Below are 26,210 nucleotides of genomic sequence, written 5' to 3'. Positions count from 1 at the left end.
GAAGATTTATAATCCTAAACACACTTGTTAACATGGCTTCAAAATACATAAAGCAAAAACTGACAAAACTAAAAAATAGACAAATCTACATTCATAGTGGGAGATCTCAAAACACCTCTCTCAGTGATGATCAAACAGGCAGACAAAAAATATCAGTGAAGATATGGAAGATCTGAATAACATGATTAATCAAGTTAATCTACCTGACTTACGTGGAACACTACACCCAACAACAGTGGACTATATCCTGGGCTGTAAAGGCACCTCTCATAGAAATAGAATTAAACTAGAGAACAAGAAAGAAAGATATGTTTGTAAATTGGGCACCTACTTCTGAAGAACCCAGGGGTCAAAAAAGTCACACTGAAAATTAAAAGGTATTTGAGCTGAACGATATTGAAAGTTCAATACATCAAAACTTCTGGGATGCAGAACAATTTTTATCTTTAAATGCATATGCTGGGAAGGGAGCAAGGTTGAAAAATCAATGCTCTAAGCTTCCATCTAGAAATATAACAGCATATATTCCTACACAAAGTGGAAGGAGGGTATAATAAAGGAAAGAACAGAAATCAATGAAGTAGAAAATAGATGTGCAATAAAGAAAATCAACAGTGCCAAAAGTTGGTTCTAGGAGAAGATAGATAAAATTGATAAACTCCTAGGTAGACTGCTCATAAGAGAGAGAAAGAGAATACAAATTACTGTTATTCAAAAGTATCAGAAATGAAAAGGGGGGCATTAGTATAGGTCCTACTAGCATTAAAAAGAAACAAAGTATATTTGGAATAACCTTTTCCCAATAAATACGACAACTTAGGTGAACTGGAAAATTTTCTTGAAAATCACAGATTAGCATGACACAAGAAAAAGAAAGGAAACTGAATAGTTCTATATCTATTACAGAATTTATAGCAATCTGAAATTATTCTTTTTATCACCTATCTCCCACTATAGAATGTATGCTCTCTGAGAGCAGGGACCTTGTCAGTCTTGTTGAGTACTAAATCTCCAGTGCCTGATCCGTCAGGATGCCTGACTCATTGCAGGTGGTAACAAAATACTTGCTGAATGAAGAAAAACTGCATCCACTTCTTACCAAGAGCCAAGCTGAGACAAGTGATAAATACAGCAGGTCGTATAAAATTAAAATAATCTATTCACTTCCCTAGTAATCTAAATCCTGACCTTGATAAGACCACAAGACGAGAAAGCTACATCCTTGGACCACATTACTAAATTGTGTATCATCTTCACCACATTACATTTTAATTTTATTGGAATTCACTATTTAATAACAATATTGAAGATATTGTTTATATAGTTTTCATTGCTGCCTACTTAGAGTCTTACATGAGAAACTCCTTTAATTTATTGCTAGGGAGAGTATAGTTTCCTCTGAAGAAGTGGCATATGATTCACTTTTCATGCTGTTACTAAAAAGCTTATTTTAAAGAGCATGTTGATCCTTATCACTGGAGTATCTGTGTTCCCTGGTGCTAACTTTCCATATATATTTTATCATTTCACTGTTTTTTTTAAAAAATTTGAACTTGATAAAAATAAATATAGATGCTAAAATAATGAAACCATCCATTTTGCCTGAAGTTGATAAATTAGTCATTTTAGGGTAAGTGTGCCAAGTATCAACAGCAAATCCCAGTGGCTTGCAAGTTTCTGTATCAGCTGGCTCAGCTCTGCCTGACATTGTTCTCCCTCTGGGACCCAGTCTGAAGGAGGAGCTTTCCCCAGAAAATGGCTAAGGAAAAGTATACGTGGCACAGCCGCGACATAGCTTTTAAAGCTTCTGCTGATAAAGAGTATCAACCAACACACATACTCGAACCTGGTGTCATGGGGTGGGAATATATCATCTTCCTATGAACAGGGACAGTGTATTTCTAACAATAATACAATATAGCCCTGATGATATTCTCTACCACAGGAAGCTGTGGGTACCACCAGATAGTAAAAGAAACAATAACAATAGCTGCCTATAATGACTGGGCACCTACTGGGTACAGGCATTGTACTTGACACTTCGAGCATAATATTTCTAATTCTGACAACTCTTTAAGGTAGGAAGGATTCTCTCAAGTTTACTAATCAGAACACTGAAGCATGGAAATAGTCAGTCACACAATTTAAAAGTGGTTGAGCAGGAACTTTACCCAGTTCTGCTGGATTCCAAACCTGAGCCCTCTTCTCTGTATGACTCTGCTTATCCTTTGGTGTGTGTTTAAAAAAATTTTTTTTAGTCCTTTTTCATTACCTCTGCTTTTGTTTTTGCTTTTCAGTAAAAGGGATTTGGGTGAAATAGGAAGAATAATAATGAGAAATAAAAATAGAACTGCTTTTATATTAAGGATAAAGCTTGGATTCTATATACTACACAAACAGGTATTGATATATTCTTGGAAAGAATGGTGTTTGTCACAAAATGTATTTGATCAATCTTATTAGACTATAGACTAATATTTTTAAAAGACTGATATGGCAATACTGCTGAATGTGCCCATAAAAATGCACCAAAGACATTTCATGTCATTGAAAACTTTACAGTTTAACTAGCAAGAGGATAAATGAACATGAACAATATGTTAGTTCTTACACAAAGAAATCTATAAACAGTGATTAATAGTGTAAAACTATCTATAAAAATAGAGAAGTAAAATGATTAGAGGTAAGTGAAGCTAAATTAAGACTTCATGAAGGAAACAAATCTTAAGGATGGAACCAGGCATCTTAAGAAAATTCTACTAAGTATATTTGAGTAACTGTATCAAGTTATTTCCGCTATTGTTGATTTTTTTCTATTTTAGTACTAAATATTTGTTGAAAGAGGATAAATAATTTGTATTCTTCAACTCATTATTACATTGAAGAGTTGCAAAGTTTTTGTTCAAGTTTTCAAAGCAACAGATTTTTGTTCAAGGGCTGCCTTTTATCAGCACTGTATTTGTCACCTGATTGTAAGCTAGCTCTAAAAGAGCTAAGTACTTGATAATGGAGTGATGAGCTCTTTATAAGAAAGACATAGCTCACTTTTTGCATCTGTACTGAGATGTTCAACAAAGTCAAGAATAAAGAAAATATTCTTGAATCAATTGTTTCAAGCTAAAGAGCATCTACTTTCCATCAAAGAAGAAACTGAGCTCAACTCAAGCTCCTTCTATTTAGCTGTCATTTTCCTTCTTTGTGATACAACAGCTGTGATTCTTTCTGTGAGACATACAAGTAATTAAATTAGAATTTCACGGTGCCTTACATCTCCAGGGATATTTCTGAAATTATCACTCATAAAATAACTCAGAGGTAAAGCAAGACAGCACGGGATGAAAACTAGTGCCAAATCACTCTCTTGATCTGATCTGGAGATGGCGGGGAAACCCTTTCCAATTCAAACTACTTATTTGTATATGATCTTTATTATTAAAGAAAAGTCAGGATGAAAAATCTAAAAACTCAAAATTCTAACTACCTTCTTTCAGTCCTTTTACTATTTGCATATTTTTTTCCAAAAAAAAAGAGAATCATGCTATTTTAATAATGTTTTTTAATTTTCATAAGATATCATGAAGCATGTTACTATTAAATATTTGTTTAAAACCACAATTTTCTGGACTTCTCTGGTGGTCCAGTGGTAAAGAATCCACCTTCCAATGAGGGGACACAGGTTCGATCCCTGGTTGGGGAACTAAGATCCCTCATGCTGTGGGACAACTAAGCCTGAGTGCCACAACTACTGAGCTCATGCGCCTCAACTAGAGCCCGTGTGCCACAAACTACAAAGCCCACGTGCCCTGGAGCCTGGAGGCCACAACTAGAGAGAAAGCCTGAGTGCCACAACAAAGAGCCCATGCGCCGCAATTAAGACCCGACGCAGCCAAAAAAATTTTAAAAAAAAGAAGAAAGAAATTCACAAAACCTGAATTTTCTTCCGGGCATATACTCAAAAGAATTGAAAGCAGAGGACTCAAACAGATATTTTGTACACCCATGTTCATAGCAGCATTTATTCACAATAGCCAAAAGGTGGAAACAAACCCAAGTGTCTACTGACAGGTGAATGGATAAACACCATGTGGTATATACATAAAATGGAATATTATTCAGCCTTTAAAAAGGAAATTCAGACACATGTTACAACATGGTGAACCTTGAGAACATCATGCTAAGTAAAATAAGCCATTCACAAAAAAGACAAATACTATATGATTCCACTTATATGAGATACCTAGAGTAGTCAAATTCAGAGAGACAGAAAGAAGAATGGTGGTTGCCAGGAGCTGGGGGAAGGGGAGAATCGAAAGCTGTTTAATGGGTACAGACTTTAAGTTTTGCAAGTTGAGAAGGCTGTGGGTGAGCAGTGGTGATGAGAGCACAGCAGTGTGAATGTACTTAATGCCACTGAATCACACACTTAAAATGGTCAAAATGATAAGTTTTATTTATGTATATTTTTACCACCAACCCTCCACACACACAACTTTGAACGAATGATATTCCATCACTTGGGGATGTTATCCTTCCATTTAACATTTTCCCTACTTTTGGACATTTAGGTTTCTTCCAATTTTTCGTTACCATACAATTCAGTGTAGGAACATTGTAAACACATCTTTGTTTCCATATCTGTTATTTTTTTAGGATAGTTTATGAAGTACATAACTGGATTAAAGAACATGAATTATTTCAAGGCTCTCGATACATAATGCCAAAGTGCGTTCCAGAAAGTTCTTACCAATTCACATTCCCAAGAGCAGTATAGGAGAGAGACTTTTATATCGCACCCATGCCAAATGAAAGTATTCTCGGCTCTTTTCATTCTTGCTAATTGAAAACAAGAAAGCACAGCTCAGGATTTTAATGGGCACTTACTTGATTGCTCCTGAGAGTGAAGAGTTCTCACATGTTTATGACCAATCTAAACGTATCCTTCCAATAACTGCCAATTCCCTCAAATTAAAATGCAAAACCCATATTCTAAGAAGGCTGGGAAGATGGGAGGAGACAGATTTGGGAAAGCTCTGAAGGGGAGGTAGGGCCAGGGGTTTAAACTTATTCTTTAAAGATATGAAGAGCAGTAAAGATTTAGGAAGAAGGGACTGACAGCAAAATACAGGGAAAGTCTAAACATTTAATAAAAAAGGAACAGTCATATTATCAATTACGGTTAATCTATTCAATAAAATGGACCCACTAAGCAAAATTTCCAGGGACAAAGAACTCTGCATAGTTGAAAAACTCCCCAAGCAATTCTGATATCCAGCCAGGCCTGGAAACAACTGCTTTGGTTCACTAAGTGAAATCACCCCTATTCTTCCAAATGCTCCTTCCTTTTCATCATAATGCCTGGGCAAACATCTAGTTCTCTCACTCATCCCTCTGACGACTGGGTTACAGAAAGCAAGCCTTAGTTTCTCTCCTTAGGTGCATAATGCTCATTAGCCACAATTAGAAAACCTCCACAGTGACTTATTAAATATGATCATTCTTGGACTTCGACTTGGTCATGCCACAACAGAGCTTCACGCAATCTGTCATCTGTTGAATCCCATATTAAATCAAGGTCAAGGCATGAGAGCAATGCATCAGGGCACTTGTTTACAAAGCAATCATGGGCACACTCTGTGTTTTACCCAAGTCTCCAGGTCATCCTGGAATTGCTGGTCTCTTAAGAGCCATCTACATCTGGACACCAATGAGCTGGGTGTCACGCTGAGTTACGAAGAACTCTTCAGGTTTTGTGTTCTAAGGATAAAAATCATCCAAAATTTGGAAACTCACTTATAGAGACAACCAAGGACTAAACAAAAATGTCAGTGAAATAATGGTGAGATAAAACTCTGGGAGGGGGGAAGAGGGTGGTAGAAATAGAGATAACACAGAGAAAGATATCTCAAAGCCAAGGAGAAAAAAAAAGGGCTAATCTGGCAAATGGAAAATAGACATTGGTCTTTATTTGTATGTCGATTGGTTTGTTACATAACTCTTCCAAAGTAAAGCCAACCCCATTAATCATGTAAAAACTAAACAGTTATTAGGCACACATTACTGTTTGAATAGCACTGTCACTGACGTAAAAGAAAATTAGTTGATAAGGCAAAGCTGTCTGTTCTTTCCCAAGTTACTATGGAATAATGAACGTATGAATGCTAAAAACAGACTTAATGCTTTTAATTTCCTGGCTATGGATCTTTTTTGGCATCACAACAGGGAGACATGATTATGTTAATACAGTATAGGCACCTAATTCCCTTTCAAAATTCTGAAAATGACTTCCTATCTCCCCTCAAGAATACCATGATCTCTAAAACCAAATATGATTTCAAGCAATCAGTGCCTATCCCAGGTGACCCCATGACAGCTATGGTATTGATATATGAAATTCTAGCAAGTCCTATGTACAAAGTATACAGACTCTCTTTTCCCTCATTAGCTAAAATGTTCAACTAGATCCAGAAATAAGAGAAAGGAAACTCAGGAATATTTTGGGAAAAAGGAATCTAATCAATACCCATTAATCTAGTCAATGTCCATTTTGAACATGGATAAATATAACATTATATAAAGAAATACAAAATATTTTCTCATATTATATACTAAGGATATAACTCTAAGGGCCTACTAAATTCCAGGACCTGAACATATGTTGCTTCATTTAATCCCTCAAACAGAGCATCTATTCCTCCTAAAGTGATGAGTTTAAACCATTTGCAATAATGCCATCTTCCTTGCTAGTGACTTGTGTAGCGTTGGGGTGATGATGAAATACTAGAAGCATAAAGAAATGTAAGGAAAGTGTGGGGTAGGTTTTTATGAGTGTTTTCTTAGTCCTAAGAAAAAGATACAAAACGTGATGGCCTCCTTTTCTCCCGTCTCAGACCTGGCATAGCTAAGTTAGATAGATACCTGAAATGGCCACAGCCCCTTGCAACTCTAAGAAGGCCAGACTGAGGGCAGAGCCACCCACAGCAATAACAAGGAAACAGACTCGGCTGACATTTTTTTTTTTTTTTTTAAAGGTGAGCTTTGTATTTATTTATTTATTTATTTATTTATTTATTTTTTAGAAATTCACGTTCTTTTATTTATTTATTTATGACTGTGTTGAGTCTTCGTTTCTGTGCGAGGGCTTTCTCCAGTTGCGGCGAGTGGGGACCACTCTTCATCGCGGTGCGCAGGCCTCTCACTGTCGCGGCCTCTCTTGCTGCGGAGCACAGGCTCCAGACGCGCAGGCTCAGCAATTGTGGCTCACGGGCCCAGTTGCTCCGTGGCATGCGGGATCTTCCCAGACCGGGGCTCGAACCCGTGTCCCCTGCATTGGCAGGCAGATTCTCAACCACTGCGCCACCAGGGAAGCCCTCGGCTGACATTTTTAAGCTGCCAACTCAACCTAAACCATACCCAGCCCTATTTCTGGACTTCATGCTTTAGAAGTTACATTTTCTTATTGCTTAAGCCCATTGGAGTAAGGTATTCAGCTACTTTTAGGATGCTAAGAATATTCTAATTCATCTAGGTAGGTATTATTCTTATTTTTCAAATAAGAAAACTGAATTTCCTAAAGGTTAAGTAATTTGCCTAAGATCACACTGTTTCCAAGTACTGAGTCAACATTTATTTCATGTCGGTCTCCCAAAAGTCCAGGCCTCCTCAACAAAACAGTACAGATATTCCTAGAAATGTTTGTTCCTAGAAATTCCAGGAAAGTGAGCCTAGGATGTAGTAAAAACAACACTGGAACTGAAAAAATTGTACTTGAAATTTTATTAATCACAAAACATCAAGAAATTCACTTAAGTTCTTTGAGTTTCACTTGCCTTAGTTGTAAAATGGAAAGAAAAATGTCAGCCTTGCCTACTTTACAAGGTGTGTTAAGCCTCCAGTGGTTAATAACATATACAAAAACCTTATGTGAACTCTAATGTTTAAGGGATTGATTATTATTTCTACCTGTTGAACAAATACTGCATATATCAAAATGTTCTCAGTAAGTCATTCTACATATGAATTCAGCATAACTACTTTGTGGTTATTTTTTTTTCAGATTAGGTTAAAAAAGAAGTTGTAGAGATAATCTTGGCAATGAACCTTCCATGACCTCCAAGTCATGGTCCATAATATTGCCTTGGGTCATTCCATTTCAGTCTGTCACTTCAGAAACTCTGTGGGTTTTGTTTTTTGCATTTTTTTTTATTTTTTATTTTAGGATGTAAGTCTCGGCTCTTGGGTCACAATATTTCCTTTGAAAGCTGGCTATCCTCCCAGCTTCACTCTCTTGCCTTGCTCTTTTTTTTTTGGCCACACCTTGCAGCATGTGGGATCTTAGTTCCCCTACAGGGGATCGAACCCATGCCCCCTGCATTGGCAGCTCAGAATCCTAACCACCGGACCACCAGGAAAGTCCCGACCTTGCTCTTGATTCTATAGTAGCCCCAAACATCCTCAAAGCAGCACTTGTGATGGGTACCATTGCTGCTTTCTTTAACTTATATTTAACTTTATATTGACAAGCCATGATAAAAAAGCTACAACCATTTAATAACTAAAAGTCAAACTCAGTTTAGTTACCTAAAGATCAAAAAGGCATTTTTCATACCTTAACTAGGATTATAGAAACTTACATACAGAAAAAAATTAGCATTATTTTAGCCATCCGCAAGAGCTTCAGTGACCAAAAATAACTAAGGAAGTGACAATGAAAAACATCAAATGTTAGAGAACTACTCTTTTTTTATACTTAAATCAGCAGGATGTGTTCCTTTAAACCATTCACCCTCTGTCCCAGATACGCTTCAACAAGTAAAGTTTGTTCTACAACATATTACTATTCTCCAAACTTAAAAAAAATCTAAACCGTAAACTTTTTTCTTATTTTGTATTTTTGCATTCTGAATCCCAAGTAAACCTCTCAGAAAATAGACGTGCATTAGAAGATCTCCCTAGAAGTAAAAAAGTGCCCTGATAATAGTACTCATACCAAACACAATGAATGCTCAGAGGAGTGTCAAGCTTTCTCCCTGTGGTGTAAGTCAGGAACAGTAAACTCATTAAAGATGTTAAAAAGGGAAATTTCGGGACTTCCCTGGTGGCGCAGTGGTTGGGGTTCTGCGTGCCAACGCAGGGACATGGGTTCGAGCCCTGGTCTGGGGAGATCCCACATGCCACGGAGAAACTAAGCCCGTGCACCATAACTGCTGAGCCTGCACTCTAGAGCCCACAGCCGCAACTACTGAGCCCACGCGCCACATCTGCTGAGGCCTGCGCGCTCTAGGGCCCGTGCTCTGCAACAAGAGAAGCCACCGCAATGGGAAGCCCGCGCATCGCAACGAAGAGTAGCCCCCGCTCGCCACAACTAGAGAAAGCCTGCACTCAGCAATGAAGCCCCAACACTGCCAAAAATAATAAATTAATTAAAATAAAATAAATTTTTTTTAAAAAAGAAGGGAAATTTCAAGAAAGAGTTCTATGTGCCATTGTAATCCCAACTGCTTGGGGCTCTTTTTCTATTGAGTTGAAGCTCTTATCCTAAACTTTCCATGCTCAGTAGATGACTGTCCATTCAAGCCAACAGAAAATGATTCAGGCTATGGAAACTGTCCATGGAAAGAAGCTTTAGGGATTGACTGCCTTCCACTCACTCCTTATCCCATCGCGGCACTTGACGAGTGAAAGCTCAGAGGATTATGGGTCAAAAAAGGTCAGTTGCAACAACCCTCTGGGACTCAGGAAATGCATAATCCTGGGTAAGTCTGGCCAGATGCCTAATAACCTCGGTAAAGCCCTCTTAGGTCAGCACCTTGACAACGTGCTTTTACTTCTCAGCTCTAACAGAAAGGGAGGTTACAGATGATGCCAACACACCAACACGAATGAGTGTGTTTGCAGGACTGTGGGAGTTGGATTGAAACACTAAGAAATACTGAAGTGGCTTTACAAATGTGAGGGCATGAAAAAACACCTATTTTAAAATAGGAGGGAATTGTTCTTAACGACCTGTAGGACAAATGGATATAATGATAATAATGGCAGGTTACAGACAGATAATCTACAGTAGAAGTGACATTCTTATATTACTCGATAAATCAGTGAGTGACACACCCAGGTCAACTCCTAAGGCTCTTCCCATGAAAAGGCTTTGAGTTCTAACTGCTTTCCCTGTTCTTACTAGAAAATTAATGAGGGCTTCCCTGGTGGCGCGGTGGTTGAGAATCTGCCTGCCAATGCAGGGGACACGGGTTCGAGCCCTGGTCTGGGAAGATCCCACATGCCGCGGAGCAACTAGGCCCGTGAGCCACAATTACTGAGCCTGTGCGTCTGGAGCCTGTGCTCTGCAACAAGAGAGGCTGAGATAATGAGAGGCCCGTGCACTGCGATGAAGAGTGGCCCCCACTTGCCGCAACTGGAGAAAGCCCTCGCACAGAAACGAAGACCCAACACAGCCATAAATAAATAAATAAAAATTTAAAAAAAAAAGAAAATTAATGAGGGCTTCCCTGGTGGCGCAGTGGTTGAGAGTCTGCCTGCCAATGCAGGGGACACAGGTTCGAGCCCTGGTCCAGGGGGATCCCGCGTGCTGTGGAGCAGCTGAACCCGTGCACCACAACTACTGAGCCTGCGCTCTAGAACTCGTGTGGCACAACTACTGAGTCCACGTGCCTAGAGCCCGGCTCTGCGGTGAGAGAGGCCACCACAATGAGACGCCCGCGCACCGCAGTGGGGGGTGGCCCCCCGCTCGCCGCAACTAGAGAAAGCCTGCGCAGCAACAAAGACCCAACATAGCCAAAAATAAATAAATAAAATAAATTGAAAAAAAAAGAAAATTAATGAATAGCTTAAAATGAAATCATAAAAAACTGACATCTTCAATTTGACCTGAAGACTTTGAACACAAAGATCTTTTGAGAGACAGTTAATGTAGTTAATGTTCCTCAGCTAAATGGGAACCATTGAAAAGGAGCCAGAATCGGGAAGTATAGAAAGTTAAAACAAAAACACAACCAGAAAAAAAAACCTGTGTTCCTTTATTGAACTTTATGTGACCTTGAAAGCTCTCAGTAGTCTAAATTGTTTGGTTTTTCAAATGGGGAAACACTTCTATTTTATTCCTGTGCACGATGCACATTAACTTCATAAGATGTTTTCCATTTGAATCTGCTGACCATGAAAATCAGGCTTTTAAAAATTACCTATGCATTTCATTATCACTGCCAAATCAAAGCATTTATACCAGCACAGTGCTTCCAAATATCAGATTCTAATTCTCCTACAATTAAGAATCTTCTAAAAGTGGAAATCTTCTGGTAATAGAACGGTTGCATAGTTAACATTTCTCTTTTATAACAGCAGGGAAAAAATTGGTTAAGAGAAACGGTAAAACTCTCTGAATTGCAGTAACAATTTATAATACAAATTTAAAAGTCCAAACCAAAGCTGTCAATGAAAACCTAGGAAGTTTTCCTCCCTTATTATAACCTATTATCCCAATTTCAGGCCACCATTAAACTGCTAAGGTGATACAAGATTTTGAAACGTTAAGATTTCTGTTTCACAATTTTAAAAAAGTTACGGCTATCATTGAGGAACACCTGAACTAAGTCAACCTCCTTTTTTTTTTTTAATTGAAGTATAGTTGATTTACAATGTTGTGTTAATTTCTGCTGCTGTACAGAAAAGTGATTCAGTTATACATGTATATATACATTCTTTTTTATATTCTTTTCCATTATGATTTATCATAGGATATTGAATATAGGTCCCTGTGCTACACAGTAGGACCTTGTTGTTTATCCATTCCATATATAATTACATCTGCTAACCCCAAACTCCAAATCCATCCCTTCCCCAACCCCCTCCCCCTTGGCAACCACAAGTCAGTTCTCTACATCTGTGAGTCTGTTTCTGTTTTGTAGATGGGTTCCTGTGTGCCATGCTTTACATTCCACATATAAAGGATATCATATGGTATTTGTCTCTTTCTGTAAGTCTACCTCCTTTAATATTTTTTTTAAATCAGGCACTCTTTGGGGAACATTTTAGAAATACTAAAAAGTACAGAAGGATAATATAAGCAACACTTCCCACTCATATACCCACTACTCAACTTAAGAAATAAAATGTTTTAAATATTCTTGCAGCTGCATGTGAAGCATTTCACGATCCCTTTTTACTCCTTCCCCACTGGTAACTATTCTACTGAATTGGGAATTTATGATGTACATTCATGCGTCTCTACTTTTACTAGATGTGTATGACTGTTTTTAAAGTTTCTATAAACGAAATCATACTCTATGTATCCTGCCATTTGGTTATTTTGCTCAACTCTTTTAAGATTATTTTTTTTTACGTTTTAACTTTTATGTAGAGAAACTTCAAGAATTTCTCTAGGGTATAAACTAGGAGAAGATCTGCTGGATCTAGGGAAGGCTAACTGTCAACTTTCCTTGATAATACCAAAATCTTTAAGTAGTCATAAGATTTTCTACCACAACCAGCAGTGGACTAGGACTCCCATTTCTCAAACATCCTTGCCAACAACTGACAATGTCAAATTCATAAATTTTTGTTAATCTTCATAGTGTAAAATGGTATGTCTGTTTTAGCTTGTAGGTAGAGCATTTTTTGTATTTTTTTAAAATATGTTTGTCGGCCATCTGTGATTCCTCTTTTGTGAGTGATCTGTTCTTCTCCTATGCCCATTTTTAATCTTTTTTCTTTCTTTCTTAAGTATTTTTAGGAGTTATTTATATATATTGAATATAAATCCCATATTGGTTACATGCATTGCTCTCTGCCTGTGGTTTATTTTTTTACTTTGTTGATATCTTTTCTATGTATTCATAAATATTTTTACCATTTCCAGTGCTCTACATGCCTTCTGACAGATCCATGTTTCCATCTGGTATCACCTCCCTTCAACCTAAAGATTTTCCTTTAACATTTTTTGTAGTAAAGGTCTGCTGGCAACAAATTATCTCAGTTTTTATTTATCAAGAAATATCCTTATTTCACCCTCACTTTTGAAAAACATTATCACGGGGTAGAGAATTCTTGGTTGACTGTTTTCTGCTTTAAGTACTTTAAAGACGTTATTCCATTGTCTTTGGCTTCCTTCTGATTAAAAGTCAGAACTCACTCTTTCCCTTGAATATAATGTATCTTTTTTCCTGGCTGCATTTATGATATGTTCTTTAATTTTGTTTTACAGGAATTTGACTATGAGGTCCTGAGGAATTTTTTTCTTTGTATTTACGCTGCTTGGGTTTTTGCTGAGCTTCCTAGATCTGTGGGCTGTTTTTGTTTGTTTGTCTGTTTGTTTGATCAGACTTGGTTAATATTTGGTCACTAATTCTTCAAATATTTTTCCTGATATATCATCTCTCTTCTCTACTTCTCAGACTCCAATAACGTATGTTAGACTGCTCAATGCTATTCCACAGGTCACTGAGACCATTAATTTCTTTCTCAATCTTTTTCTTTTCTCTGTTTCAGTTTGAATGATTTCTAATCACCTGTTTTCAAGTTTATTGATCCTTTCTTGCATTGTGTCCTATTTATTAATCCCATTGGATGGAATTTTGACTCTGAATACTATATTTTCAGTTCTAGAATTTCCACTTGGTTCTTCTCCAGTTTACATTTATCTCCTATAATTCTTCATATTTTCACCCATAATATCCATCTTTTCCAGTAGTCTCTTCAACATATTTATCATTGGTATTTTAATATCCTTCTCTGCTAATTCCAAAATCTTTGTTGTCTGTGGGTCTACTTCTATTGACTGATTTTTTTTTTTTTACTATGGATCATACTGTCCTATCTCTTCACAAATCTAGTAGCTTCTGATGGTGTAGTAGACATTTTGGAATGATATGTTGTAGAGAGTTTGGATTCTGTTATCTTCCTCTTAAGAGTGTTGAATTTTGTTCCAACACGCAAATAAATCACTGGCAGTTCACCTTGTTCATGTGGAATCTTGGTTTTAGGTTTTATTAGGGTAGCTCTGTTTTGGTTTTCCTCTTAATTTTCCTTAGTCCTGGGATGTAGTTTTTTTATTCTGAAGCCTTGGACCTTCTGGAGTTTCAGTGGAAAGCTCAAACTGTTTACCCAAGCCCTTATGACTTGGTGAGGTTCAAACTCCAAACTCTGTCTCTCCTGCATTACACAACTGCTGAAATCTCTGTTCAGCTCCAGCCTTCTGGCTGCTATTTTCCGCTGAACTCCTTTGAGTTTTACCCCACATGTGCACATGTCAGGGATCAGCCAAGAATGGAAGGGCAGTTTATACTTATATTTTGGGCTCTCTCTGTGGCTCCTTCATTTAGGGGGTCTATCACTCAATTTCCAGGCACTCTGGCAGCCTCAGACTAACTCCTCCAACCAGTGAAACTATGATTTTCATCTTGAGTTCTAACCGCCCTGTGCCTGCAGATCAGAGAGCTCCCCCAAAGGAAAAAGCATTTAAAAGTGGATCTTATCTAATGTGATACCCTTCATCTAAAGATCTAAAACTCTTCAGTTTCTTACTATCTTTAGTCACTCTTCGGAGCTTTCAAACTTTTTTTTAAAGTGTTTTTCCAATGTTTATAATTGTTATTGGCAGGACGATCAGTGCAATAGAACCTACTCTGTCCAAAAGACAGAACCTTGATGAGCAGATGCAAATTTTAGTGGACTCTAGTTTTCCCAATCTTTTATGGTTTATGGTATTAAAAATACCTTGTTTAAGAAATTCTTTCCTATCCCAAAGTCATAAATTCAGTTTGTATATTTTATTCTAAAAATATTTTTTCTAAAGGTTGTTTTTAAAAAAAATTTTGATCTTTAATTCACTTGGATTTTATTTTCTGTGCATGGGTTAGACTAGGGATTCATTTTTATTTTACAAGCAGATAAACAAATTTTCCCAGTACCATTCCTGAAGAGTCTATTCTTTCCACTCTGCCTCATGAAGCATACCATGTCATAAATCTAGTCTCAAATCTATATATCTCAGTCTGTTCCAGCTTCTCTGTTCGGTTCCAGTGTTTTATTTGTCTATGCTTGCACTCATACTGCAACATCTTAATTATTACATTGTTATAGTATGTCTTGTTATCTGGGAGAGCAAGTCCCTCCACCTTGTTCTGCAAAATTGCTTTGCCCATTCTTGGCCCTTTAGTTTTTCGAATAAATTTTAGAATCAATTTGTTGAATTACATGAAAAGCCCTGCTGTGGAGAATTAACATTTTTAAAATATCAAGTCTTCTCATCCACAAACTTGGTATATTTTTCCATTCAGGTCTTCTTTCATGTCTCTTGAATTTTCCCCCAAATTATATTTTTATTGTATTATACTTTATAATACCTTGTAAAATTCTTTTTTCTTAAATCATTATCTTTTCAACCAATTTACCCCATTTTACTCTGCTTTATTAAATGAATTCCATCAAAATTATTTACTAAAGCTATGAATTGTGAGATTTATTTCATAATACACAGTCAAAAGGATAATAACAATAATTTAACACTCATTTGCAAACAATTTTTTATGTTATGGATTTATCGAGTATATTATCCTGTGCACTTACCAAGAAGCTCCATGGTCTCTACTTTCAGAATCCATGAAATTAGAGTCCAAAAACATATCTTTGTAGATTCGACCAACGAGGCAATACATATCTGAAGCAACCTGCCCTTCACTTTGCACCAGGGGAATCATAATGTCAAGAGCTTTTGCTCTATCTCCAGGGAGATTTCTCCTAAGGTAGAGGAAGGAAACATCATTGTTTCAGTATAGATTACAGAAGCAGTTCAGGCCAATTATCTTTTTAAAACTCTATTTAATATATTGATTCACATTAGTGAAGTTTGGCAAGATAAAAACAACAATTATATTTTGAGAGTCTTCTGTAAATCTTTTTATCCTATTTGCATGTCTACTGCGTTTAACAAGGATTTCTTTTGAGTTGCTTTTCTGCTAATGGTGATAGATTTGTGCTTATCCATCCACAGTCCTTCCAATTTCCCTACAGTCTCTGTGCAAACTTAAGTTGATAGAGTGAGATCAGGAATGTAGTCTGTGGTCTTGAATGGGGCAGAGTCAAGGAATCCAAACAGAGACAAAACCCTGATACTATAGGTTTCAATGGCTTTTACTCTGAAACACTGAGCAAACTAATTCACAGACAATACCAACAATCCAACTTTAACCCAAGAGTCACTTATTTTCTACACGTGACCAATTAATTATCTAGGAAGCTGCTTTATATAGCTCATTTTAAAATCAGCGAGTACGTATAGATTGTTCTCAAAGATTAAAATTCTCTTAAGAATTATTTCTTGAATCTTGAAATCATTGTGCTAAGTGAAGGAAGCCAGTCACAAAGACTACATGTTGTATGAGCTCATCATATGAAATGTCCAGAGTAGGCAAATCTATGGAGACAGAAAGTAGATTTGTGGTTGCCTAGGTCTGGGGGATTTGAGAGGAAATGGGAGGGTGACTGCTAATGGGGAGGGGGCTTTTTTTGGTGGTGATACAAAGGTTTTAAAAGTCTTGGTGTTCATGGTCACACAACTCTGTTAATACACTAAAATCCATTGAATCATAGTACACTTTAAATAAAATTGTATGGTATATGAATTATATTTCAATAAAACTGTTATATAAAAAGAGTTATTTGTATTCTCAACTACTATTTTAAATCTTTCTGTGTGTGAAATTCCTTTTTACACTTTGTACTAAATACCTTGAGTTTAGAATAATGCTGAATACAAATACATTTATCATTTCATTCGATTCTATTGTAGGAAAGACAGAGACAAAATATGGATAAAGGAAAATATAAGAGGCTCTATGGACTTTCATTTTTCATTTCAATATAGAATATATTTCATTCCGTCTTTCATTTCATCTTTCAAAAAGGATTTATTTGAAAACCAGTTGGAACAGATAATCTCTGGAGGTTTCATCTCACTCTGCCAAATCTCTAAAGAAAAAGATGTTTAATAAATGGGGAGATAAAATAGACTTTCATTATACATGTACTGACAAAGTTAGCAATTTCTAGAGTTTGGGTAGATAAAAAAGGAAACACACAATCTCTGGTTGAAGAGCATGCTGACTTTTCTTTGGAGACAAAGGCAGGAGAACCTAGTGATGAAGAACACAAATACCAGCATCAGCTAGATCTGGGTTTGAGCCCCAGTTTTACGATATGCTTACTCCACCTCTTTAGTTTCCTCATCGGTAAAATAATTAAGCCTTCATGGCAAATGAATGATAGATGTGAGGTCCCCTCCCTTTTTCTTTTTATCATTCTCTCCAGTTGTAGTAATTACATACATATTCAACTCTCCGCCATGGCAGAGAACAGCACAACTAAGTTTTGGACAGTTCAGTGCTCTAGGCCTCTCTATGGCCAGCACAGGGATGATCTTCCACGGTGACTCTGGGTAGAAAGTGGCACTGAGGAAGGTGCCAGCCGTGATGCCAACAGAAGGCGGGGAGGCAGCACTGGAAGGAGCAGTGTTAGTCCTGGTCCTAGAAGATTCATGGACACATGACCTAAAATGCGGCCCACAGAGTTTTAATCATAATTAGGTATGTTCAGGGCAATCCCAGTGAACATATTCTCTGGTTAGGAATATGTTCACCTAGATATAACTATCCCTACTCTAGTTCATTTTTGTGTAAATAATCATTTGGTGTTGAGTATATTTAAAGATAACATCATATCCATGGAATTTAAAAAATCCTAAAAAATATATAAATAGCAAATACAAATTTTGACAGAGAAGAAAAAGAATTTTTAGAATTTAAATATACAAGCACTGAGGGACATTTTTTTACTGACAAAAAAGTCAGAAAAAATCAGAATGCATGTTTCCTATATTTTACATGGTTGAAGCAGAAATATTAACATTACATTCTAATAGGGAGTGGTTGCAAGACTATAGCAAAAACATACCATAGAAAGAATATGGAGGTTAAAAAATAATATGTTAGCACATTGTGGATGGAAACTTTTTCTTCTTACCTATTCAGTGCAAATGCATAATGAAACTTCACATGGTGATGGGAGGCCAAATCAAAGGTTGGCAGCTTTTCTAAAGTCTCTACCAGCTTCACAATAGAATCATAGTCCTTTTAAACAAGAGGAGAATAACACAGAATTAAACCATTGGGAGAAAGTCCTGACAATGAAATGCCTTTGGCCAACCAGCTACCTGAATCTGAGAAGGGCATTAAAAAAAAGAACTAGAACCCATGGAATGCTTTGAAGAATCTAAAACCAAGAAGAAACTGTTTGTTTGTTTAAATAAGGGGTTTGGATTATATAGATAAAACATTAGAAATATTGAGTTACCACATCTGACCTATAAAACAATAAACCACCTAACATGGTAATGCTACATTGTCTAAATATGGGTGGTTTACTTCTCCCTGGAGCCAGATTCCTGGTATGCAGGGTCTCATCAATTACTTTCAGGGAAATAATTTCCAAAATATCAAGGACATGGAGCAACGAATTGAACTTCTGTTATAAGTAACAAAACTGTTCTGTTTCAACACAAGTAAGCTCTCTAGTCATGGAATCCTAAGTGCCACTCTTTTTCCACATATGTGAATCTTTGTTGTTCACATGATGCTTTACTCGGGCCTGAAAGGTTGGGAATAAGAAACCAGAAGTCGCTTAAATTTTACTGTAAAAATCCAATAGCAAATCCCCAACTCAGAGAGGATTTCATGCTACTTACCATAATTTAAAAGTTTTAAGACATCCCAATAAAAATAATATTGCATGTTCATGCTTTACTTTATATATTTTTAAAGATATTTTTATAATTAATCAATTGCACATTTCATACTTCTATCTAGTTAGACCCAGCACTATCAATTTCAAGCAACACAAATTCCAGGAGTAAGAGATATGTCTGGAAAGCTCTAAAAATTTCTGCTATTTGCCAAAACAAAGCTTTCACTTATTGACTGATGGGTGTGCCGGAGGCTAATGGAATAGAACAGGCTGTCTGCAGATTAGCTATGCATGCAAATTTTTCTTTTTGTTCTTTTGGAGGAAAAAGACCTTTACCGTACAAGTCTTTCACAATCGCTGATGGTTAACTTATATGAGTCTGTTTCATTTATCATAAAATCTCTGGATGGAAAGCTTAGGAGAGTCAATAAAAAATTACATGTAGTGACATGAATGACTTAATAGCTAACTAAAACTGGATATTAACACTCCCTCATTCCTCCAACATGCTACATGACAAAGACGTGACTTTCAGCAGCTGCTCACCTGGATATCCCTGTAGGAAAGTAACAGATTTATGACAATATCTGCTGTCAGGACTTCAATATTATCCACTCGCTGTCGAATTCTTGCCAATTCAGCTGCCAGTTCTTTACCAGTGTATAAGTTACGAGCTTTCCTGATATCGTTGAGTATAGATTCCCGGAAATACTGGCTGGTGGGAAAACACACATTTTTTAGAGTTAATATTAGAAAGGATTTCAATGAAAAGCAATGATCTTATAAGGAAACGAAAGACATCTGCAGCATTCATACCTTTCAGTTCGTTAAGATGCACAGAGTGAACACCTTATCTATCTGGTATTATTTAAAAATTGGGGCACCCTGTTCTTTTACACTCCGCCTTGCTTCAGTAAGAATTAACTTGCTTCAGTAAGAATTAAAGGTAAAGACACTCCATGATAATGAATTTTCCAAGACCCTGCAATGTACCACTTAAAATGCTAAAACTTTATTTTTCATTTTACTGGTTTGAGTAGAAATTGTTTTAAATAAATTAGGTGTGCCTGTGATTTGAACATAATATAACATTTTCCTTCCGATCCAGCATCACCATTTATCAACCTAAATGACTGCTCTTAACTAAAATATAATAGTGCTTTCAGAGATTTTCAGAGAGTTCTTGTCCTTACACTAAAAGTCTCTGGACATTTATTCAGATAATATTTCTGTACTTTGAATATATTTTTAGCTCTAACATTACTACAACACAGTTAACAGTCTTTTCTTTTTTTTTTTCTGATTTCAAGTTGTTCTCCTCTGAATAAAGTGGACAAAATGCAAGAGGTGGACGAGGCAGCATCTATTTTATCCACGTAGAGGGTATTATATATTTTTCCCTGGTTCTTGGCTGAGTACTGCATGTAAGAAACATCTGATAAGTTGCACAAATAAATGAAGTAGATGAACACTTCTTTATCACCACCAAATAGCATTACTAAACTTTACCTGGAACTTGCTTGTGCCACCTTCAAAAGTTGAATGAAACGATCCACAAGAGGTAAGCAGATGGGTCCAAGGAGCAGCTCAAAGTTCGGCTGCATGAGCTCTGACAAGCCCTTCATGAAGCTGCTATCACAGCAGTAGACCTTGTTATGTGGAGTTATCATGTAAGGAATAAACGTGTAGTTCCCAGTGCACATCTGTGGGAAGAGGAGGTGCCAGGAGGTGGTGAGCTGGCCTGCAGACTCCACACTGACGCAACCCTAAATCCTACTTTTAAATAATAATCCTGAATGTGAAGGTAAATTTAAAAAAACCTCATTTCCCATTTGGTGACCTATGAAAACGGAAATCTCTTCCAATTTCTTTAATTCCTTACTTCAAATAATTAGGACTTACAGTTGATTAAACAAAAGTATGGCAGAGTTTCTATCAATTGATTAAATATTTATTCACCATTTCTCATGGCTAAGGCAAAATGATATATGCTGTAGGTAAAACAGGGCAGCTTAAAACACAGCCTTTGGCCTTCAGGGAACTTAAACTTTAGTCAGAGAGACACAGCATAAATACATGGAAATGATAAGAGCTAACAGTTCAGGGCTGCCCACGTGACAGCAATGTGTGAGTGATGCCAGAATAAGCTGCTCCCCTCCAGGCTGCTCTATCGCAGTCGTGGCTCTGTTAGTGTCCCAGTTACTAAATCTAGAGACCCTGAAGTTATCCTTGATGCTTCCATTTCCTTCCAGAGCCTATCAAAGTCCTGTCTATTCCACCTCGTACTGGTCCATTTCCCTCCATCTTCTCTGCCAACACTGCAGACCATGCCACCAACATACCTGACCCGAGCCATTGTAATTGGCTTTTAGCTGGGCTCTCTGCTTCTCTTCTTGCCCATCAATCTATTTTCTACCCAGCTGTCAAAGTGATCTTTCAACAACCTATATCAGATGACTTCCCTCAGGTGCTTCAAGCCCCCTCGCTTGCTCCTGGCATGAAGATAAAACAGGTCACGGTAGCCTACAAGGGCCTGACTATCCAAACGCTGCCTCTCTCTCCAGCCTCAGCCTGTGCCACTCTCCGCTCACTCAGCACCGCCTTCTGTCCGCTCCTGATGATGCCAAGTGAGGGTGCAAACAAAAGTGGAGGTGGGAAGTATAAAGGAGAAATTGAACTGGACACCCCTGAGTAAGCGAGTCTTGACCAGAGCTTAGGGCTCAGGGAAGGAGAAGTGAATACATAAGGGTTTCAAACTCCATATGCTGGGCAGTGGGAATCATGGAAGGATTCAGAGCAGGAAAGAAAACATAAACAAAGTTGTGCATTTTGACAGTCTGGCCAGAAAACGGAAAGAACTGAAAGAGAAAGAAACGAGATTTAAGGAAATTAGGTGGGAAGCTACAAAGCATGACCAGATTGGCAGCAGCAACAGTGGACGTGTGCACTTGACATCAAGAAGAAAAAATCATCGAGACCAGCCAGCTGATTACAGATATTGAGAGAGAGGAAGAGGAAGGCGTCAAAGGTGACTCCAGAGTTGTAAATGGGGCTCCTTAAAGAAGAGTGGGATCCTTAACAAAAAGCAAGAATTCAGAAGGCGGAACCAGACTTAATTATTTATGAACAGATTACACTCGGGGGCACGAGATATGTATCAGGTAACGAATCATACACAGAGCCTGACTTCCAGTTAAAATATGAGAAGAACTTCAAGTGGGTGAGATTTGATTTGGGGTGGGTAGGGTGACATGCACACTTTTGAAAAGTTGGGATTTAAGGGGAACAGGACATCTAAAGGGATAATGTCCAAAACAGAGTTGGACATGTGTGATTGGAATGTAAAAGAGTTTCAAGCCGGGCTTCCCTGGTGGCGCAGTGGTTGAGAATCTGCCTGCTAATGCAGGGGACACGGGTTCGAGCCCTGGTCTGGGAAGATCCCACATGCCACGGAGCAGCTGGGCCCGTGAGCCACAACTACTGAGCCTGCGCGTCTGGAGCCTGTGCCCCGCAGCGGGAGGGGCCGCGATAGTGAAAGGCCCGCGCACCGCGATGAAGAGCGGTCCCCGCACCGCGATGAAGAGTGGCCCCCACTTGCCGCAACTAGAGAAAGCCCTCGCACGAACCGAAGACCCAGCACAGCCAAAAATAAATAAAAAAAAAAAAAAAAAAAAAAAAAAAAAAAAAAAGAGTTTCAAGCCAAAATACAGACCTGGTAATTCTTTGGTATGGCTGAATCTGAGGAAATGGGAGAGACCTCTAAGAGAAAAATCCAGAGAGAAAGCAAAAAGCAGGGGGCTGAAAACTAGAATGAGATGGGTGGAAAACTCAATTTATCACTGTTCTAGGGAGTCCAGGAGCCCAAATTATTTGTTCCATGTCAGAATTACAGAGAATGATGCATCACTTCTCTTATCCTTTGAACTAAACAAATGAGAGCAAACATTTATTCACCTTGGCATGTGCCAGGGAATGAATGGCCATACATTCACAACAGCCCACTGAGGGAGGGGATCTTGTCTCCATTTTACAGGTGAGGCTTCAGGTAAGGCTTGGCAAGGTCACACAGCTGGGCTGTGATGTGTCTGGGACTCCAGGCCAGGACTTCCTTCTCTAGAGGGCCTGCCATTATGGCTTGGGGGCTGGGCACCCTCCCGCCTGGCCTTGACCTGCCGGCACACCAACCCCTTTGCCTCAGGCCACCTTGCACGGACCCCTGCATGAGCCAAGTTACTGCCTCGTAGCAAACAGATGAGAAGTGTCAAATGCCCTTACAGCTAGGTTTAATTATTTATCAACATGTTATTCTTTGAGGCACTTGTATTTCAGGTAATGAAGCAGAAACTGGACATGACTTCCATTTAAAGTGCGAGAAGAACCTCCAAAGGTTGAGATTTGATTTTTAAATCAAGCACATTAAATTGTTCCTTTTGCAAGTTCTCCTTCACGGACCAATAACTGGAAGACTAGTGGGGAAGAGGAAAAATAAACATATCCTGCTACTAAAATGTTACCAAGATCCCACAGCAGGTCCACCATTTTAATCCTTTTACCCAAGCCACTGTCTAAACAGAAAAGAAAGGCAAGTATATCAAGAGATTGCTTTTCAAAGCTTCTGGAGCTTAAGCTATGAGGGAGCTACATAAAAGAGCAACAGAATCAAATACTCTTGTTTTAGATAAGCACTTGGACTCAAAATTACAAAAGAAAGGCTCTGAATCTTCTAAGTCACAAAATAAGGACAAACAGATGAGAAGCCAATAAACCAGAAAAGCACTATTAGAGTTTCTTCTGCTGCTGGATAAAGTTCTGTATCCTCAGAAGCCTTAATACCATGTGTATCTGTGCGTAAGACATGAACCAGCACACATTATTACTGAAAGACTGGATATTGGGGAACAATGCATCTGTGTAAAACTAATTCTGGGAGAGGATGCCTATCAGATGTCTGGGTGTGTGTTGAGCAGTAGGTGGGTAAGGAGAGAAAATGAGAGTCATGCAAACAGCAGAGGAAATCAGATTCCTGAAACTGTCTTCAAACCCCATGGGATGAGGTTTCAGAATGCTTGTTGAAGGTATTCAGCACGCTAAGGCTTTCCCAAGTTCCTGGCCTCACTGCTCTTTTTTGGCGTCTCTTCCCTATGTTTCTAAGGCAATATTTTTTTTCTAATATTTTTTTTCAATGTCCCATTGTTTATGGCCAAAAAAAGGGGGAGAGCAGAAAACAGCAGGAGGCACATGGATGCTTATGCTTCTAGGCCTGAGCTGAGAGCCAGCCCAGCGAGCACGCAGTGGGGAGGAAGTGTGCGCGAGGGGAGCGGGCTGTGGACTTCGGATTGTTTTTTTTTAAATTAATTAATTAATTTATTTTAACATCTTTATCGGAGTATAATTGCTTTACAATGTTGTGTTAGTTTCTGCTGTATAACAGAGTGAATCAGCTATATGTATACATACATCCCCATATCTCCTCCCTCTTGCATCTCCCTCCCACCCTTCGTGTTTTTTAAAAAGATAACAGCTGCTGAGAAAAGCACTTTTTCAAAATGATGAACACTAATAATAAGGGAACATTTATTTCCCAAGCTGGCTCACATATAACTTAGAAATATCATTACTGTGATTTTTATTTACAGATTGTTACCAAACCCCGAGTTTGAAATAACTAATAATCCAAAGCAAATAAAAACAAGGACTGTGTGATCAAGAAAAGACATTTCAGTTGCAACAACTGTCTTTTATTAATAAGATACTAATTCTAAAATATTTAAACCTACTTCTCGAAAAAGAAAGACCACAGCACATTTCTTTACATTTCAAAATACTAAGGCATGATCACAAAATAACAAGGCTGATCTCTCCGGCCCATGCTTGTTTTCATGGCTATAAAAACACGCAGCTCAAAATCTAGATGTATTCTCTCCGATTATCTTCACTGCTTTTGTTTTAAAAAATAATAATGCCAATTCTGTTTTTCAATTTTTAAAGGTTACATAAAGGTGAACATAAGTATGTATGGAAAATGAATTAAGCTTCTGGGAAGATATGCTCTCAGCAGTCAAACATATTGAAATATATGCTCAAAATACTCAACTTTTGAGAAGGACACCCAGCACCGGAAACACAGCAGCTTCCTCAAGTCAATGGGTGACTTGTTCATAACGTGCAGTATAGGGTCAACTTATAAACCTGCTTCCCCACACATCCAACCCATCACTGGGCATGATTAGCTCTTCCCTGCCATTCAGGTAAATGCCACCTCCTCTGAAAGACCTTCCATTCCCACTTGAGGGAAGGGGCGCCCACTCTTTGGCACACTACCTTATGTTAATTCTAATTTGTTTGTTTGCTTATTTGCTTGACCTTCTCCCCCAGCGAGACTCTGGCACTTCTCCGTTGTTGTCTCCTGGGACAGTTATGAATGGGTTGTCTTTAATTTCAGCCTTCATAGTGAGTCTCTTGTGGGACCAAGCCCAAAACCTGGCACACAGTTCATGTTCCATCAACATTTGCTTCACAAAATCTGTTACACTGAATTGATGCATGAAGCAGTAATTGTTCATTTCCTGTTGAGATGTGAAGAATGAGTTTATCACGGCAACATTATTTATGCTGCAATGAGTCTCTGATCTGAACTCTTAAATTTCTTAAATCTTTATTTCTTAAATTTCCAATCTAAGGGAAATTTACCCATTGTAAATTTAATCTTATCCTCATCATTGTAAATTTAATCTTATCCTCTAATCCTCATCTTAAATGGAGCCATGTGCAGATCTTTATGTAGTATGTTATTTCCACTCTAAGTTTCAGAGATACATTCTTTAAGGTTTTAAATACTGGCTTACCTTCCAAAATGAAAAACCATTGGCATAACAAGGCTGATTTCAGAATATATTATAATTATCTTCCATGCATTTAAAATTTTTTAAATTTATTTTTATCACTTTTTAACTTTTGTTTAATTCTGTGTGGAGGGTAAGAACTTTGCAGTGTGGTTTCAAAGGTCTTAAAGTGTGGTCTACAAGACTTAGGAACTTGGACTTCCCTGGTGGTGCAGTGGTTAAGAATCTGCCTGCCAATGCAGGGTACACGGGTTTGAGCCCTGGTCCGGGAAGATCCCACATGCCGCGGAGCAACTAAGCCCGTGAGCCATAACTACTGAGCCTGTGCTCTAGAGCCTGCAAGCCACAACTACTGAGCCCGTGTGCCACAACTACTGAAGCCTGCGCACGTAGAGCCCATGCTCCGCAACAGGAGAAGCCATCGCAATGAGAAGCCCGTGCACCACAATGAAGAGTAGCTCCCGCTCGCCATAGCTAGAGAAAGCCCGTGGGAAGCAATGAAGACCCAACGCAGCCAAAAATAAATAAAAAATAAATAAATTTAATTAAAAAAAAAAAAAAGAATAGAATGTGTGTGATATTATAATAGAAATAAAAGGACTTAGGAACTTAAGTCAGTAC

At 38.0% G+C, this 26,210-nt stretch overlaps 1 protein-coding gene across 3 annotated transcripts in view; it reads right to left on the bottom strand.

The window, feature by feature from the left end:
* The window catches only part of MAP3K5 (mitogen-activated protein kinase kinase kinase 5), a 221,842-nt gene that overhangs the window by 114,748 nt on the left and 80,884 nt on the right, over positions 1–26,210 (bottom strand). For all 3 annotated transcript variants that reach the window (XM_007190926.3, XM_028168712.2, XM_007190925.3), the window contains 4 exons: positions 20,257–20,450; positions 19,294–19,462; positions 18,028–18,134; positions 15,577–15,747 (listed from right to left, as the gene is read on the bottom strand). In XM_007190926.3, coding sequence (XP_007190988.2) covers positions 15,577–15,747; positions 18,028–18,134; positions 19,294–19,462; positions 20,257–20,450 — 641 coding nt within the window. The remainder of the gene's footprint in view (positions 1–15,576; positions 15,748–18,027; positions 18,135–19,293; positions 19,463–20,256; positions 20,451–26,210) is intronic.

Source organism: Balaenoptera acutorostrata, chromosome 14 (assembly GCF_949987535.1).
Source record: "Balaenoptera acutorostrata chromosome 14, mBalAcu1.1, whole genome shotgun sequence".
Classification (NCBI taxonomy): Eukaryota; Metazoa; Chordata; class Mammalia; order Artiodactyla; family Balaenopteridae; genus Balaenoptera; species Balaenoptera acutorostrata.
Note: the sequence above shows the minus strand (reverse complement) of the source record. Positions and strands in the feature narration are given on the sequence as shown.